Source organism: Grus americana, chromosome 11 (assembly GCF_028858705.1).
Source record: "Grus americana isolate bGruAme1 chromosome 11, bGruAme1.mat, whole genome shotgun sequence".
Taxonomy (NCBI): domain Eukaryota; kingdom Metazoa; phylum Chordata; class Aves; order Gruiformes; family Gruidae; genus Grus; species Grus americana.
In genome coordinates, this window is record NC_072862.1 from 538,789 (window position 1) to 552,889 (window position 14,101).

A 14,101-nucleotide genomic window follows, 5' to 3' on the forward strand; every position below is an offset into this window, starting at 1 on the left:
CCATGTTGGCTCTCAGTCTGCATTGCAGCATGAGCTCCAAACGCCCCTGGTTCAGCGGAACCCATGTACCCCACCGGTGGGGGTTAGGAGAGCGTAGCCTGGCCAGGCGTGTCTCCTGGTCTGCACATGCCACGGGTCAAACACATCTCCTGGTCTACACGTGCCGTGGGTCAGGCACTTCTGGTCTGCACACGCTGTGTGCCCCGGTTTCCAGGAGCGGCTGCCCCGTGCCCGGTCCTGACGCTTGACAGGAGCACGCTGGGCGAGAGCAAGGGGCAGGGCTCGGCTCCCCGTGCGATGCTCAGCCTGCAGCGGTTATATCTACGGGTGTGTGATTAGACACAGACCCCAGCCCTATTTACAATATCGGGTTCTGATCTCCTGTTTGACTTGATGCACAGCTCGGGTATTGATGGCGGAAACAAGGTGAGACACGGCGCCTGCCGTATGGGTTGGCAGATGGAGCACTGCACAAAACGGTTGTTGCAGCCGTTCTGCCCTTGTCTTCCCTCCCCCAGGAGACGGCTCTGGAGTGCCATTTTGGGACGGACAGAACGTTTGAAGCCCGGTGGGTGAACTCCTCCGCCGTAGAGTGCATACACGTGCTGGTGAGTCGGAGGGTGATGCCGCCGGCCCCTGGTCCCCCTGCGGCATGGGGCAGGTCCAAGGGCGGGGGGGTCTTGCCCCCAACCTCCCACCCGGCAGCCAGGACGCTGCCTTCCCCCCTCCCTCCCTCCGCTTCCAGCTGAAAAAAGTGCAGACCGGGTTCACCCCTCCAGCAAGAGGCTCTGTACGTGTGCTGGTGCTGGAAGGGTGCCCACGAGTCCCTGATGCTGCGTTGTCTGCTCCGTGCCTCTGCAGCCCCCACTGCACTGGGGTTTGGGAACTAGCTGCTTGTTTACCTTTCTAAATGGGAAGAGTTCAGTTCAGGGTAAAAAATTTGGCCACCTTTTAGTGTTGCTATTTCTGTAGCTTTTATTCTGAACTAGGAATTGGCCTGAGGAAATGCTCAGACGCCCACTGAGGAGCAGTGTGTGGTTGTTGGAGGGCAAACTGCGCCTCTGAAATGCAGCAAACGTGGGCTTCCACCGATGGGAACACTGGGAGTGGAAGCTGGAGAGGAGCGCTTCTCCTTCACGTCACCTGCAAAACTCTCTGTTGTAGCCCAGCGCTGAAAATGCGCAGACTTGCCAGTCTGTTAGTTTTCCTGTCCATTTCTAGTAAAAAAAGGAGCAAGTCAGGGCTCTGCTGTCATTGTGGTGTGCGCTGTTCCCCAGTGCCCTTTGTTGGGACCTCAGCAAAACAATTACAACAGAAAACATCCTTCTCTCTCTTTCTCTCCGCTAAAGATGAGACCCTCCTGCACTGAGAAGCAATGGTCAGAGGAGCCTCACGAGGAATGTTAATCCATGTAGCATGCATATGGAACCTCATACTTTACTAAATTTCCCAAGCTTTTGTTTATTTGTTTTTTCTGTGCAGCTCCACACATCAGAAAAAAGCCACCTCTTCCCAGTGAACCTTCAGCTGAAGGACAGACCAGACAGATTTATCGACAGTCCAGAGACGATGACAGGTCTGAGTTGAAAATATTTTTATTCTGCTCTCATCTGGTCATCTTGAATGACTCTCAAATCCTGGCAAAGTTTATAGGTTCAGGAGAGAGACCGTGGCTCAGCTGGGCACAGCTCTGTTCTTTCTCTCAGGCACACAGAAAAACGTATTTACCCATGTGAAGGTGTGCCCAGAAACCATCCCCTTTACACCCAGGGAAAGTCAAGCCCCGTCCTTGACCGCAGGCAGCGTTCAGCCCTCGCCTGCCGGCAGCCTGGGACGGGCTGTGCTGGCGTGCTTGGTCACAGCAGAGATGTGGGGCGTCCCCGGGGTCGGGGAGGAATTCCTCCCGGCAGAGATAAGGGGTGGGGGAGGACTCTGCCGTGAGCTCTCAGAGGAGCCTGGCATTAAGGTTCGGCACGCTATAAAAATGAAGTCTTTTTTTTTTCTCCCTGTGCTGAGAAAGAAGAAAATGTGTAAACACATTTCACCCCTGGCCCGCTCTCTGTCTCTGGGAAGAACGCTCGGATTCCCAAAAAAGCCCTTGCTACATCAGCAGACTAAGGCAGGCAGGCAGAGTCAGACCGAGAGTGCACTCGGACGAGGCGTCCGGCACAAGCCCAGCCAGCTGGCCCACGGGGCCAGCGTTTGCACAACAGCCGCCTCTCCCTGCCCTGGCCGGGGACTCGGTGTTGCACCTCGCTGTGTGCTCTCGCTGGAGGCAGCAGCTTTGGGCTCTTTCCCCCTTAAGTCGTGTCAGCCGTTGCAGTAGAAGGGAATGATTTACCCTAGATGCAAATGAGAACTAGATCCCTGAAGTGAGATTTTTCTTTGGAGGATAGCTGTAATGGGTAGAGAGACATTAACACCATCAGCCACTGACCCAAGATAAAAAGGTTTCCCCGTAGTAAATCCCAGTGTATAAAGGAGGCTTATCTTGCAATGCGTTCCACGGTGAAATAACCTTTGAAGTATCAGCATGGGTAGGCATGAGACACGACTTCCTTGAAGAAAGAAGAGAGTGTCCGTATTTTTGAGATAGAGAGGTAGCCCCAAGGAGAGGAGTAGGAGATCTGAGCTAAGACTATTTTGATGTGCAAGAGAAGACTCTTAATTCTCAGTGTGGGTGGTGCTGGGAGCAGGAACGACAGCGGAAAGAGCGTGGTGGAATCCCCCCTCCTCCTGTGCGGAGAAGGGGCTCGCTTATGCAGACCGTGTTTGCATCAGTCTGAATTTGCCAGAATATTTGGAGATCCTGTGGGACCGTTAGACTGCTCTGGCTCCTCCTTGCCTTGATCAGATTGGTGAGAGTAAAATTAGAGGCTGACTTGCAAGCAGAGACAGAGATCTGCTGGGCCAATCACAAATGTGTGCATTTTTTATACCTTCTTTAATGGAATTACTGTTATTATTGGTTTTATTTCAATATTTATTAGCTTTTATTGTAAACTACGTTTCAGTAGTTCACTGACGGAATCCCAGCTCTTTGCCATTGGGTGGAAAGCCAACCAGCGTAACTCACTGAGTGGATGCAAGGCGAGGTGAAATAAGCTCATTTTTTTGTGGAGAGTCCCTCAGTGGCGGTGACGTTTCATCAGCACAAGCACAGGCAGACCGTTGAAGGCTGAGGGATTCGGTAGTTGCTTATGAAGCGCCTTGAGATCTTCCTGTGAACAGAAGTGCAAAATGTGACTGTTTCCTTGTTTTATGTTCTCCTGCAAATTCTCCTCTGGGGAAAAGGGTGTGAAAGCAACGTTTCCTGAGTGTTTCTGGCTGTTTATCTCAGCGGATACCCACACTCCAGTGGCAGAAGGCTTTGGGCTGGAGAGGAAATGTAACCTAGGGCACCAGCTAACGAAGAGGTGAAAGCGGTGTAGGAAAATGATTTGGAAGCTGAGCTGAGCAGATCTGAAGGGAGAAGTCAATGAAAGGGGCCCGTGGTCACCAGGGGGAAGGAAAGGAACTGTAAACACTGCACAAGGCACCGTAGCCATCCGATTTTTGTCGGAGTGTGGAAGCAATGTGATTGCTTTGCTAACAGGATGGAGCCAGCTTTGCCAAGCAGCTTCCCATGTGGATGCTGCGAGTTGGAAACATGTAGCATAAATTGACAAAAGGTTCCGAGTTTGGGTGTTGTTTGTTTTTCAAGGGGAAGAAAAAGGAAAAGAAAGTGCTAAATTATATTGCAGTGAGAACAAGCACCCAGCCCTTCTGGGAAATCTTCAGGATGGCAGCCAAGCACTACCTCATCTTGCTGTGTGTGCAAGCTGCTCTGCTCTTCCACTGGATTTCAGATGTTTCTGGGATTAAGCCGGGGGTGGGGGGGAGTGGGGGGTGTTTGACTGCCTCAAGCTAAGCAAAGCTATGAAAGTCTCAGGCCCAGGAGCTCACGTTTTCTGTTGTCTCTGGTGGTTTAGTGGAGGTGTACAACTGTGCGACTGGGAGTGCTGACTGTTCCCAGTGCCTGGGGAGGGAGGACCTGGGGCACCGCTGCATCTGGAGCGAGAGCAGCTCCAGCTGCCGGCTGCACGGCGAGCCCCCCCAGATCTCAGACGTCTGCCCAGCTCCGGAGATTAAGAAGGTAAGACCTGACTGCAATGTGGAGGGTGTGTGGCATGGAAAACGGTGCCGAGGGCTGAAACCAGCTGCACTGTCCCCGCCTGGGGGCAAAGGAGGAACCACGCTTTGTCCCTGGCACAGGACAGGGTCAAGACCAGCGCTAAATTATTCGCTGACTTTCTATCCTGTTGAGTCACCTGGTGCCAAGGACATCTTGCTAGTGACAAGATGCAATCTTCTTCATGTTAGTGGGAAAAACAACAGCAGCACAATCAAAATATCCCAGAGTTCCTGGGGTTGGTAAAAGCGAGAAAGATTTGTAGGGTCGACTGAAGGATTCTTATCAGGAATAGCATTTAGTGGAGCATAGTTGAAATGTGAATGTGAGTCCTATCTCCAGACACACGTGCTCTGCAGCTCTGCTGAGATTAGGATTGGCAGAGGGACCTTTTGGCATTATGCATTTTGAAATGAGTTTTATTTAAATTGTAGTTGAATAAGTATTTGTTGGGGGCATTTGGATCTGAGGTTCTGCTTAGATGTATGGTATAAGCCAACAAATTTGTCCCTGACAAGTAGCAAAGTATATAGAGCAAATCTTAAAATGAACTCCCTAGGAAAGGAGAAGCTGGAGAAGCAAAACAACTAATCTGAACATCAAAATCGGCAAGGGTATGGGATTTCTGTTCTTAGCCACGCGTGTAGCAATAGCTGCTCTAAATCCGGGTGCTGTAACACTGCATGGAGGGACTGCAGGATCCCCATCGCCTGCCTCTTCCCTCTGGTCACCGTGGGGAGGGCTGCTCCCCTGTGAGCCTGTCCTCCCCCAACACACATCACGCGTTATCAACACCTCGCCAGAAAATAATGGAAGGAAACCACAGTTCAGGTTGCAGAGCGTCACGGGACCCTGCCGCTATGTCTTTAGGAAATAGTAGCTGGGAAATCCAAATCCTCTGGAGTCATGCAAGCAAATAAGCCCCCACAGAGCCCTCGTGGAAGGGGGGCAATGCAGCAGGCGAAGGACACCGAGCCTGGTGGTGGGTCCTGACCAGCTCTGGCCAGCTGGTGCCACCAGGTTTTGTGTGCCGTTGCCTTTGCAAAGGGAAGAGACATTTCTGAATGGGAGGGATTTCTCTCACCCGCTGAATAAAGCAGTCGCACTGCCTGGGGGACGCCCCTCGCGCGGTGGAACGGCATCATGCCCAGCACCCTGTCCCCTCACAGCGGTGGGGTCAGCAGCTGCCAGGTGAAAAACCAGTGGCATAGGAGATGGATGGGGAACAGCCTTCTCCTCCCATGGTGCTGGACTCGTCCTGCAGTGCTGGTGTCTTGGCCACAGTCCATGCATGAGGACACTTTTTGTCTTGTTTTTGTCCTGAAAAGCCCCGCTGTGCTTGGGACAGCCCTTAAAACCGTGATGGTAGGACTCTCTCTGCCCAGCACACTAGCATCCCTCCTTGGTTTCCGAGTCTCCGGGTTTGTGTCTGCCCCAGCTCCATTCAAAGCTGCAGTGTGGAAGGGGTGCTGTTTCACCCCAGATGTGTTTGCAGCTGGAGTAATCCCTGACCCAACCCCGATACCAAACCCAGTGATGGCTTCTCGTTTGCAAAGCTGCAGCAAGGGGAACGTGGTGGTGGGCCCGCTATGGGGGCAGCAGGAGCGTGAGGAACAATTCCATCCTCTTCACGGGGGGCCAAGTGGGAGGTGGACACAGGCACGGGCTCAGGGATGAAGGCAAGAAGCTTCCCGGTGGTTCACCTCCAACCTTCCCCTTGGTGCCACAGATCGAGCCGCTGCGCGGGCCGCTGGAGGGGGGCACGCTGCTGACCATCCGTGGCAGGAATCTGGGCCGCCGCTTCAGCGACGTCCTCGGTGCTGTCAGGATAGGCAGTGTGCAGTGCTCGCCGCTGCCCGACAGATACGTGGTCTCCGAGACGTGAGTGTTGGGGGAGCCAGGGAGGTCCCTGTCCCCTTCGTGTCCCCTGCCCATGCCTGTCCCTCCCCATCCCCATTGCTCACCCCGTTCCCACCCACTGGTCTCGGGCCGCCTGGCGCGCTGGGCCCTGGGCAGGTGACCCGGCCCAGGTGGGACGTGGGTGCCCTCCGCCAGGCACGGGCGGCTGGTGCTGCCCCGTCAGCCCTGCAGCGGGCACCGGGCAGAGTGCGGAGGAGGCGGCGGCGCTGGGCTCTGCCCCTCCGCTCTCATGGGGCGGCACGGCCACCAACCTCCTCTTTCCCATCCGCAGGATCGTGTGCCAGACTGGAGAGGCTCAGGAGGCATTTTCTGACGTGGTGACAGTTAACGTGAGCCGGGAGGGGAAGTCCAGGGAGCGATACTCCTACGTGGTGAGTAGCTGCCTCCTGGACCTTTCTTTGGTGATTCTCACGCTGACCTTCCATGCACCCCTTAAAACGAGCCTGCAGCCCCCGTGCCCCCAGCTGGCTTAGAAGGAGGATCTGCAACAAGAAGTGTCAGGGTCCTCGAGGAGCAGCTGCCCTGATCCCTCACCTGTGGTGACCTGAGCCAGGTCTGGCAAATCTGGGCTCAAGCGCCAGGGGCAGGACTGCAGCTGGGGGATCTCACACACAACCTCGCTCCCAGCCTCAGCTCCTGCAGTGGTTCATCACTTAGCCTGCCTGTGGCATCGGTTCTCCTGCTATAAAAAGGAGTTCGTTTCAATTCCTCCTCCTTTGCTAAAGTGCCTTTACAACCTGTGAGATTTTTTGAGACTTGCAAAGTCTCTTTGTGTTATGTAAGTTATGTACCATGGACTCACATTATTTAGGACTGATATTTTTTTGCTGCAGAGATTGTCTTAGTTTTTGCATGAGAATAATGTGTAGGGATTAGACTTGAGCTAGCCCTGTGTCATTATACAAAGAAAAGCCCTTTATAGTTTTGTACTGTACCATCTCACAAAGATAACTTTCATCTCTCTAAACCTGAAGGAAATGCATGCAGCTCTTCTCTTTCCTACAAGCACCCTCATCTCTGGGTGGACGCTATTCACAGGCAGCCCCGTGCACCCAGGGCAAACACAACAGGATGGGTGCCAAGGGCACGCTGTTTACTGGGAGCCTTTGTGCTCGTGCTGGGCAAGAATAGACTGTGCTGCAGTCTAGTGGCTTGAAAGAAGGCTTGAGCCCCAGGAAACGACATTTGATTCCTGGTAGCCATTGTGAGGAATTTAGGGCAGGATCGTGGAGTGTAATCCCCCCACCCTGTAACCGATCAAGTGCTAGGTGTTCAGGGAGGTTTACAGTGTGCAGCCAGCGCAGGCATGGTGCAGCCAGCACCCCGTGGCAGAGCCAGCCCTGGCAGCGCACGAGGAGGGGACCAGTGAGGCAAGGGCACTGCCAGGCTTGGCTCAGCAGTAGTTCCCAGGAGAACGTTTGCTCTAGGACCCATTCCCATCATTTCCAGGCATCCATCTTCACATCCAAAACGTCTTAGAGATCCAGCAGTCTGGAGTGGCGCAAGGTACAGCTGGGGTACGACCCAGTAATGAACCTTGGGTTTGGGATTTCTGGTGCGTTGCCATCAGGATGTGTGTGCTGACTCGGCCACATCACCCGCTGATGGGCCAGTGGTCTTCTTGACAAAGAGGAGAAGGGCCTGAAGAGTGGGAAAGGGCTGGGCACCTTCTTCGCCAGCTTTCGGCGTGCAAGGAGAAGCCGGTGTAAAAGCACCAGCGCTCAACAAAGCAAGAGGAGCAAAAGCCAGTCACTGAACTGAAACTGAGTCCATGACAGCTCTGTGCTGGCAGCTCTTGAGTGGGCTCAGGGCAAAGGATGTCCTCCTTGTCTCGTGTCTGTCTCAGCAAAGCTTGGAAAAGAGATGAGACAGTGCCCTGCTCTGTGCATGCATGTGTCAGGGGGTGAAGCTGCATGAAGTGTAGCTGCTGCTGTGTTCTACACCACGGGTGGCTTCTGCACCATTTGCAAACTAAGCGATGCCATTTAGTTTTCTTGCTTCTCCTCTCACATACAATGGCATGAACATGGAGCAGACTACACCATGCAAGGCTGGTCTTGGTGAGACCTGAGCTTGAGCATTGGTAGCAGTTTACCTGAAAATGTCTAGAAGACTTTTAGAGCTGTCCTTGCAAAGAAAGTCCTTTGTAACTTACCAAATATTGTTTGTGTGCTACATCTTTCAAAGTCCCCATTAGATGTATCTAGAAGAGACAGTATTCAGTTGTAATTCTGCTGAGGAGGGGGGAGAAACGTGATTAAGAGACTTCTTTAGAACATTATAGCAGGCTATGGATGAGCTGAATTTGCCAAATGAGCTGAATTTGCAAAAGTTGTGATGGAGGCAATCCGTGCTGGCGATGCACTGAGAGCAGTAGGCTCTGGTTCTGGCTGAGGGGAAGAGCTGGAGGGCTTTGGGGAACATGAAGAATCCTCTCTGCTGTTGTTGTAACTGCAGATTTCAGTGCATAGGTTAGGGGCCAAGGGCAGGAGACAGCTGCCTGCAAACACTCAGAGAAGTACAAATTAACAAAATGAATCCTGTGGAAATGGGTAATGATCAGAAACAACAGAGGAAACGGCTGTAGAGAAATAAAGCAGTCTGAGTGTAGGACAAGGGCAAGGATAGCTATTAATAAGCATGTTTGTGTGGCTGGGATTGACAGGAAAGGGCATTAGCACCAGGCGGTACGAAGCGGCTTAGCCCATGTTCTTCAGTCTGCCTTGGTGCGGTTTTGCTCTGCGGCTGCAGCGAGGGATGGGCTGTGGCGGTGAGCAGCCCTCAGCCAACCTGCGCAGCCCGGCGGGTCTCCTGCCACCAGGGTTTGCGGTGTTTGACAGGGATTACCAAGTGCCTTATGGAAGGGTCTTGAAATAATAATTTGCTCTGCCCTTGGCGTCCTATCGAAACCAGGGCAGGGGAGCTGCCCAGCAGACTCTCCTGGGGCGCTCTGTGTAGCAGGCACGAGGGTTCAGCGTTGCATTAGTTATCAAAGCCTCAAGCTCATGAATCTCAGGAAGATTTCCAGGGGCTGCAAACGCAGATAACATACATGCTAATTTCTGCTGTAAATGGCGAGAGGCAAAGTAACTTCCCCCTTCGTTCCTGTCGCCTCAAGAGATTCAGATTTGAAGCTTCCTTAAGAAGGAGTTTGAGATTCAATTATCTAGACTCAGGTGGCTGTTTTCACAGATCTCAAAGCCAACAGCCAGTGGGGCTTTAGCATTAGCTTTGCCTTCAGGAGGAAATGGATCTGGAAGGGCAGGGATGGTGGGAGCTGGAATGGATGAGAAATTTCCTTTTGTCGATGGACCTTGAGCTGTTGCCAGCTCTGGACCCTCCACTGGAAATCGCAAGGTACTGGTGGGATCCTGGGCTCCAGTTTGAACTCATGTCTCATTTATTGCCAGAATTTAGGGACTGCAGAGAGTCGCAGAGGTTTTATATGATCTCACTTCTCAGCACTTGTACCTCTCTCCTCGTTCTGTAACCCTGCCAGCGAAAGCTTTTGGTGTGCTGCTGTTTCAGAGCCTCACAATACTGGATACCTAAATTTACTGAAGCAACTCCCACGTGCAGTGTGGAGTATCCAAATATGAATTTACCAGGCTAGAAAACAGATCTCCCCTTTCTTTTTAGCTTCCCGTGGTGCAGTCCATAGCTCCCCTGAATGGCCCGAAGGCTGGAGGAACCAGAGTGACCATCAGAGGCAGCAGGCTGGACGTCGGCTCTGAGCTCCGTGTCCTCGTCAATACCTCCAAGCAGTGCACTGACCTCAGGTGGGACTGGGTCTGGGGGCTAGCACCGAACTAGTGACAAGAGCCAAAGCGTTAAGAAGGATGATATTGTCTCCCAGGAGATCAGGAAGAGCTGGAGTTTGGGTGGGGGGCACCCTCGCATGCTGCTGCTAGCCTTGGAGCCAGCAGAGCATCCCCACCGGCCCACCTGGCTGCTGCCCGCTCCATTTCCAGCGCCCCGTCAGCCCGGTATCCCTGGAGCGGTGAGGCAGAGCTGCGGTGTGGGTGCCTGACACCAGGATGGGGCGAGTTTCTTTGGCAAAGCGATGGCGTTTGTGTTGCCATGATGTGGTGGTGGTGACCAGCAGCAAACTGCTTCTCACGCACCGTTGCAGGACGCTGCCAGACCCCCTGGGTGGTCTGGGACCAGGACCAAAACCCTGGGGGCGAAGCAGGCATGGGCTTCGTTCCCAGATCTGCTGGAGGCAGAAGGCACCTGCATGCCCAGGGTCCCACTCCTGCGGCAGCTCACTGGTTGGAAGAAACCCCTCCTCCTGTATGTTCCCGCCTCATCAGTGGGAAGAAGCAGGATCCCGCCCTTTTCCTTTAGCTGTTGGGAAATCGGTCTGGCAGCCTGGGATGGTATATGCTCAGAATTGCTTGTTAGTAGGCAAAGTAATTAATAGGTGATTGGCATGTGACTGGAAGCTCCTTTTTGCCTGTCTCTGCTGACCACCACGCTGCCCCGGGAGGGCTCAGGTCCGTGGTGCCTGGCTCCGGCTGCTCTGTCGGCCGTGGTTTGCTGCAGCTAACCCTGCCTCTCCCTGCGCAGCCGCAATGACAGCACCATCACCTGCACCATGCCATCCGCGGACCTCACCACGGCCGTGCGAGTCTGTGTCCAGTTCGAGAACAAGTCTTGTGCCAGCTACAACATCACGTTCAAGTATGAGAAGAACCCGATTATATCAGACATCAACCCCAAAAAGAGCCAGATCAGGTGAGATCCCTCCCCCAGCAGAGACAGCCAAGTCCGCCAGGATTTGTGGCCTTTGTTGAGATCAGCCTCTTAATTTTTGCCGAATGCAAAAGTGAACAGTGCTGTCCCATCAAAGCATGGAGCTATTGGAGTATCCTGGTGTAGCCCGCTGCAGGCAATGTAAGCCCACACTGTCTGTGCTTCACGCCATCCAGAGGCAGAGTAGATCCCGAGCAAACCCCGTGTCAGGAGCCCCAGCAGTCACTGCAGCACGGCCAGGAGGCAGGGTATGGTATGGGGGCCCCGTGCCGATCCATCAGGACTTCCATGTCAGAGCTGGCACATGTCTGCATCTGCCTGCAGAAGAGAGGGTTGGCTCCAGGCTGGTGAGAGAGGGTCCTGCAGGGAGAAAGGGGCTTTCTCGGCCCTGGGGGTTGACGCGTTGCCTTGCAGGCGGGTAGAAGAGGGGCACCACGGAGTGCTGTCAGGCTGCTTCGGGGTACCCCAGCACTGGAGTAGAAGAGGTGTCATGCACCAGGGCCGTCCATAGCTCATTTCAGTGCATTTAAGACATGGAAAAAAAGTCAGCCTTGGTAACTGTACTGTGTAAACCTGGTGGGTGCTTTAGGGAGGTTGAGGTGGGGGACTTTATGAGACCCTGAAGATTTTTCTTGGCCAGTAAAAATGCTGGAGGATAAGCTGAGATTTGTAATTTTTGATTTCAGCCTTCCCTGAGGTCAAAGTTTTCATTTTTAAAGTGTGTTGCTTTTAATTTCACGTCTCTCCACGGAGCAGTCAGGCTCCTGTTCCTTTGGATACCATGGTGAAATCCCACCTTCCTCGGCTGCGGAGCCTGGAAAACCAAGGGCTGACCAAGAAATCTGAGAGTCCGGCGCCTGTGCCTGCAGGACCGCGCTGAGAGCAACACGCTCGGGTGCAAGCACGCAGCAGGCTGACGGTCTGATCCCCTTGGAGCAAAGCCGTCTCGGCATTCCCAAGCGCAGCGCCAAAGATGCCGGCTGTGGGAAAGTTAATGACAAGGCACAGCGGTGACTCAGCCAACCTCAGCCCCTAGCCGGCTTGCGAGCTATGCTGAGTGGCGAGAGCGGTATCTAAACACAGAGACAGTGGAAGAATGTCACTGCCCATATTCGCAAGGGAAGCCACCAGGGTATTTCTCCGTCACCTTAGTCTGCTTTCTTAGTATTTACAGCAGTTTCCACATTTCAGACTGCTGAGAACGTGACAGCAGTCTCTCTCTTCAGACTGCTTGGTGGCTCGTGTGGCCTGACTGCTCCGGTGCATTGCTGGGCTGTTGATCATGAGGGGTCAATAACTTGTGTAAAAACTTAGCTGGATCTGATTTATCTTACCATATTGCTAAAACAATCTGTGTAAGCGAAGTTTAAAACAAAACAGAAGTTGTAAACTACTCTGCAGATGTGACAGGCTCTTAGTTAGAAACTTGGATCATAACTACGTGGTAATATCCACAGATTTCAGTCAACCTGACTTTCAGGGCCTTGGACCCAAAGCCACTGTGTCTGGAGTGATCTCGAGATAAAGGGATTTGTAAGTCCTGACTGTTCCTGACAGATACTCCAAACAGAGTAAATGTGATACGGAGCAAGGGGAAGGTAAGCTCCGAGTATAGCTTCTGCTGTCCAGAGCAGACGAGCGGTGCTGGTTCTCCACCCCTTGCTCTGCCCATCAGTCGTGTGTGCATCAGGGTCCTTGTTACTGTCGTTGTCAATTGACTGCACGTTGAGCGGCCCGTATTTCGCATTCCCCAGGCAGCAGATCCAAAACACAAAACATCTTTCACATTTTGATCTAAATCAGAAGTGTCTGGGAGATGCAGGATCCCTGTCAACCTTAAAGGGGTCTCTAGAGTTCTCTGCGGGTCGCTGCAGGGCAGGGGCAAGGAATATGTCCTGGCCCTTGCTTTGAGGGGTTGGAGGTTAACCTCTTACACCGCTGGTGGCCTGGGCAACCTGCTGCGTACCCTGGCATGCAGAGGCAGGCTGCTCCTCTGGGGAGTGGGAGCAAGGGGGACAGTTTGCTGCTGCTGGAAGAGGTTCCCCCCTTTCCACCACAGCAGCTGCTGCTCCTCCTTCCTGCCCTGATGTCTTGGTAGCAGCGTGGGTGCTTGCTGCAAGTTGGAGGAAGACTTTGGCTGTTGGGTTACATTTTCTGCTCAAGTAGCTGGGAAACGTCCCTGGGAAAATGACAGCAGGCGGACACCCAGCCATTGCACCTCGCTGCTCTGTGTTGTCCTCTGCAATCACCCTCTCTTTCTTCCCTTCTCCTCGAAGCGGGGGCAGGATCCTCACCCTGGAAGGCAGAGGCTTTGAGCTGGTCCAGAACGCGTCCATGGTGGTCCGTGGCATCGGCAGAGAGCAAACGGTGGGTGTCCCCGCTGGGTATTGCCTGGTAACTGGGAGCGGGGCTGCGTGCCCGGTGCCTGGAGACATTCGGGGTGTGAAGCTGAGGCCCTGGCCCGTGTGACAGATTGGGCTGGGAGCAAGGCTGGCTGGGAGCACTCAGGATGACGGTTTTTTGATGTGCATGCTCTCTCCTGCTTTCAGAGCTGTAAGGTTCACACCGACGCTGTGATCACCTGCCCCTCTCCAGCTGCCTCCAACGTCACTGCAGGGAGCAAGCCCGCACCCGTCGATTTCTATCTCAACGGTCGCCTCTATGCAGACGACCGTCCGGCTCTGGATGAGGAGATGTACCCCGAGGAGGCCTTGCACATCAGCAAGTTCAGCCTGGAGTACTATGCTGACCCCCAGTTCTTCACAGCCAAGAAGGAGAAGTGGATCAAGCACCATCCTGGCGAGCCCTTAACTCTGGTTATACACGTAAGAGAGTGGCTTTTACAGCTCTGCTTCTTTGGGGGTGTTGTCTGCTCCCCTCTGGGAAGCTCTTCAGTCCTAAGTGCCAGCAAAAACTGTCCACAAACGCAGGAGAGAGAAGGGGGGCGGATGAGAACGGGGGAGGCAGGAGCTGCGCAGGAGCAAGCAGTTCTTGCTCAGCCTGCTGCACCTGCATCAGTCTTCACCAGGAGATGCAGCCTGACCTGAGAATGCCCTTTGAGGCATGACGACAGAGAGCTGCGTTTGAAGGATGTAACAGCAAGAAGCTAAATAAAATACTGGACATATGAAAAAGAACGATAATGCGCTGGCCTGAAATCAGGCAGGTACTCCAAAAGGTCCTGACAATAGATATTTATTCCTGCAGAAACAGGTCATGCATTCTTCTCTTTTGGCTACTGAATTCAGCTCAGTT

The 14,101-nt window shown here is 53.5% G+C and overlaps 1 protein-coding gene across 1 annotated transcript in view; it reads left to right on the top strand.

Moving 5' to 3' along the window:
- Nucleotides 1-14,101, top strand: part of PLXND1 (plexin D1) — an 84,798-nt gene that overhangs the window by 37,601 nt on the left and 33,096 nt on the right. The window contains exons 10-18 of the mRNA XM_054838243.1: nt 519-608; nt 1,483-1,576; nt 3,972-4,135; nt 5,901-6,052; nt 6,363-6,462; nt 9,731-9,870; nt 10,661-10,828; nt 13,123-13,213; nt 13,396-13,671. Of these exons, the coding sequence (XP_054694218.1) occupies nt 519-608; nt 1,483-1,576; nt 3,972-4,135; nt 5,901-6,052; nt 6,363-6,462; nt 9,731-9,870; nt 10,661-10,828; nt 13,123-13,213; nt 13,396-13,671 (1,275 nt within the window). The remainder of the gene's footprint in view (nt 1-518; nt 609-1,482; nt 1,577-3,971; nt 4,136-5,900; nt 6,053-6,362; nt 6,463-9,730; nt 9,871-10,660; nt 10,829-13,122; nt 13,214-13,395; nt 13,672-14,101) is intronic.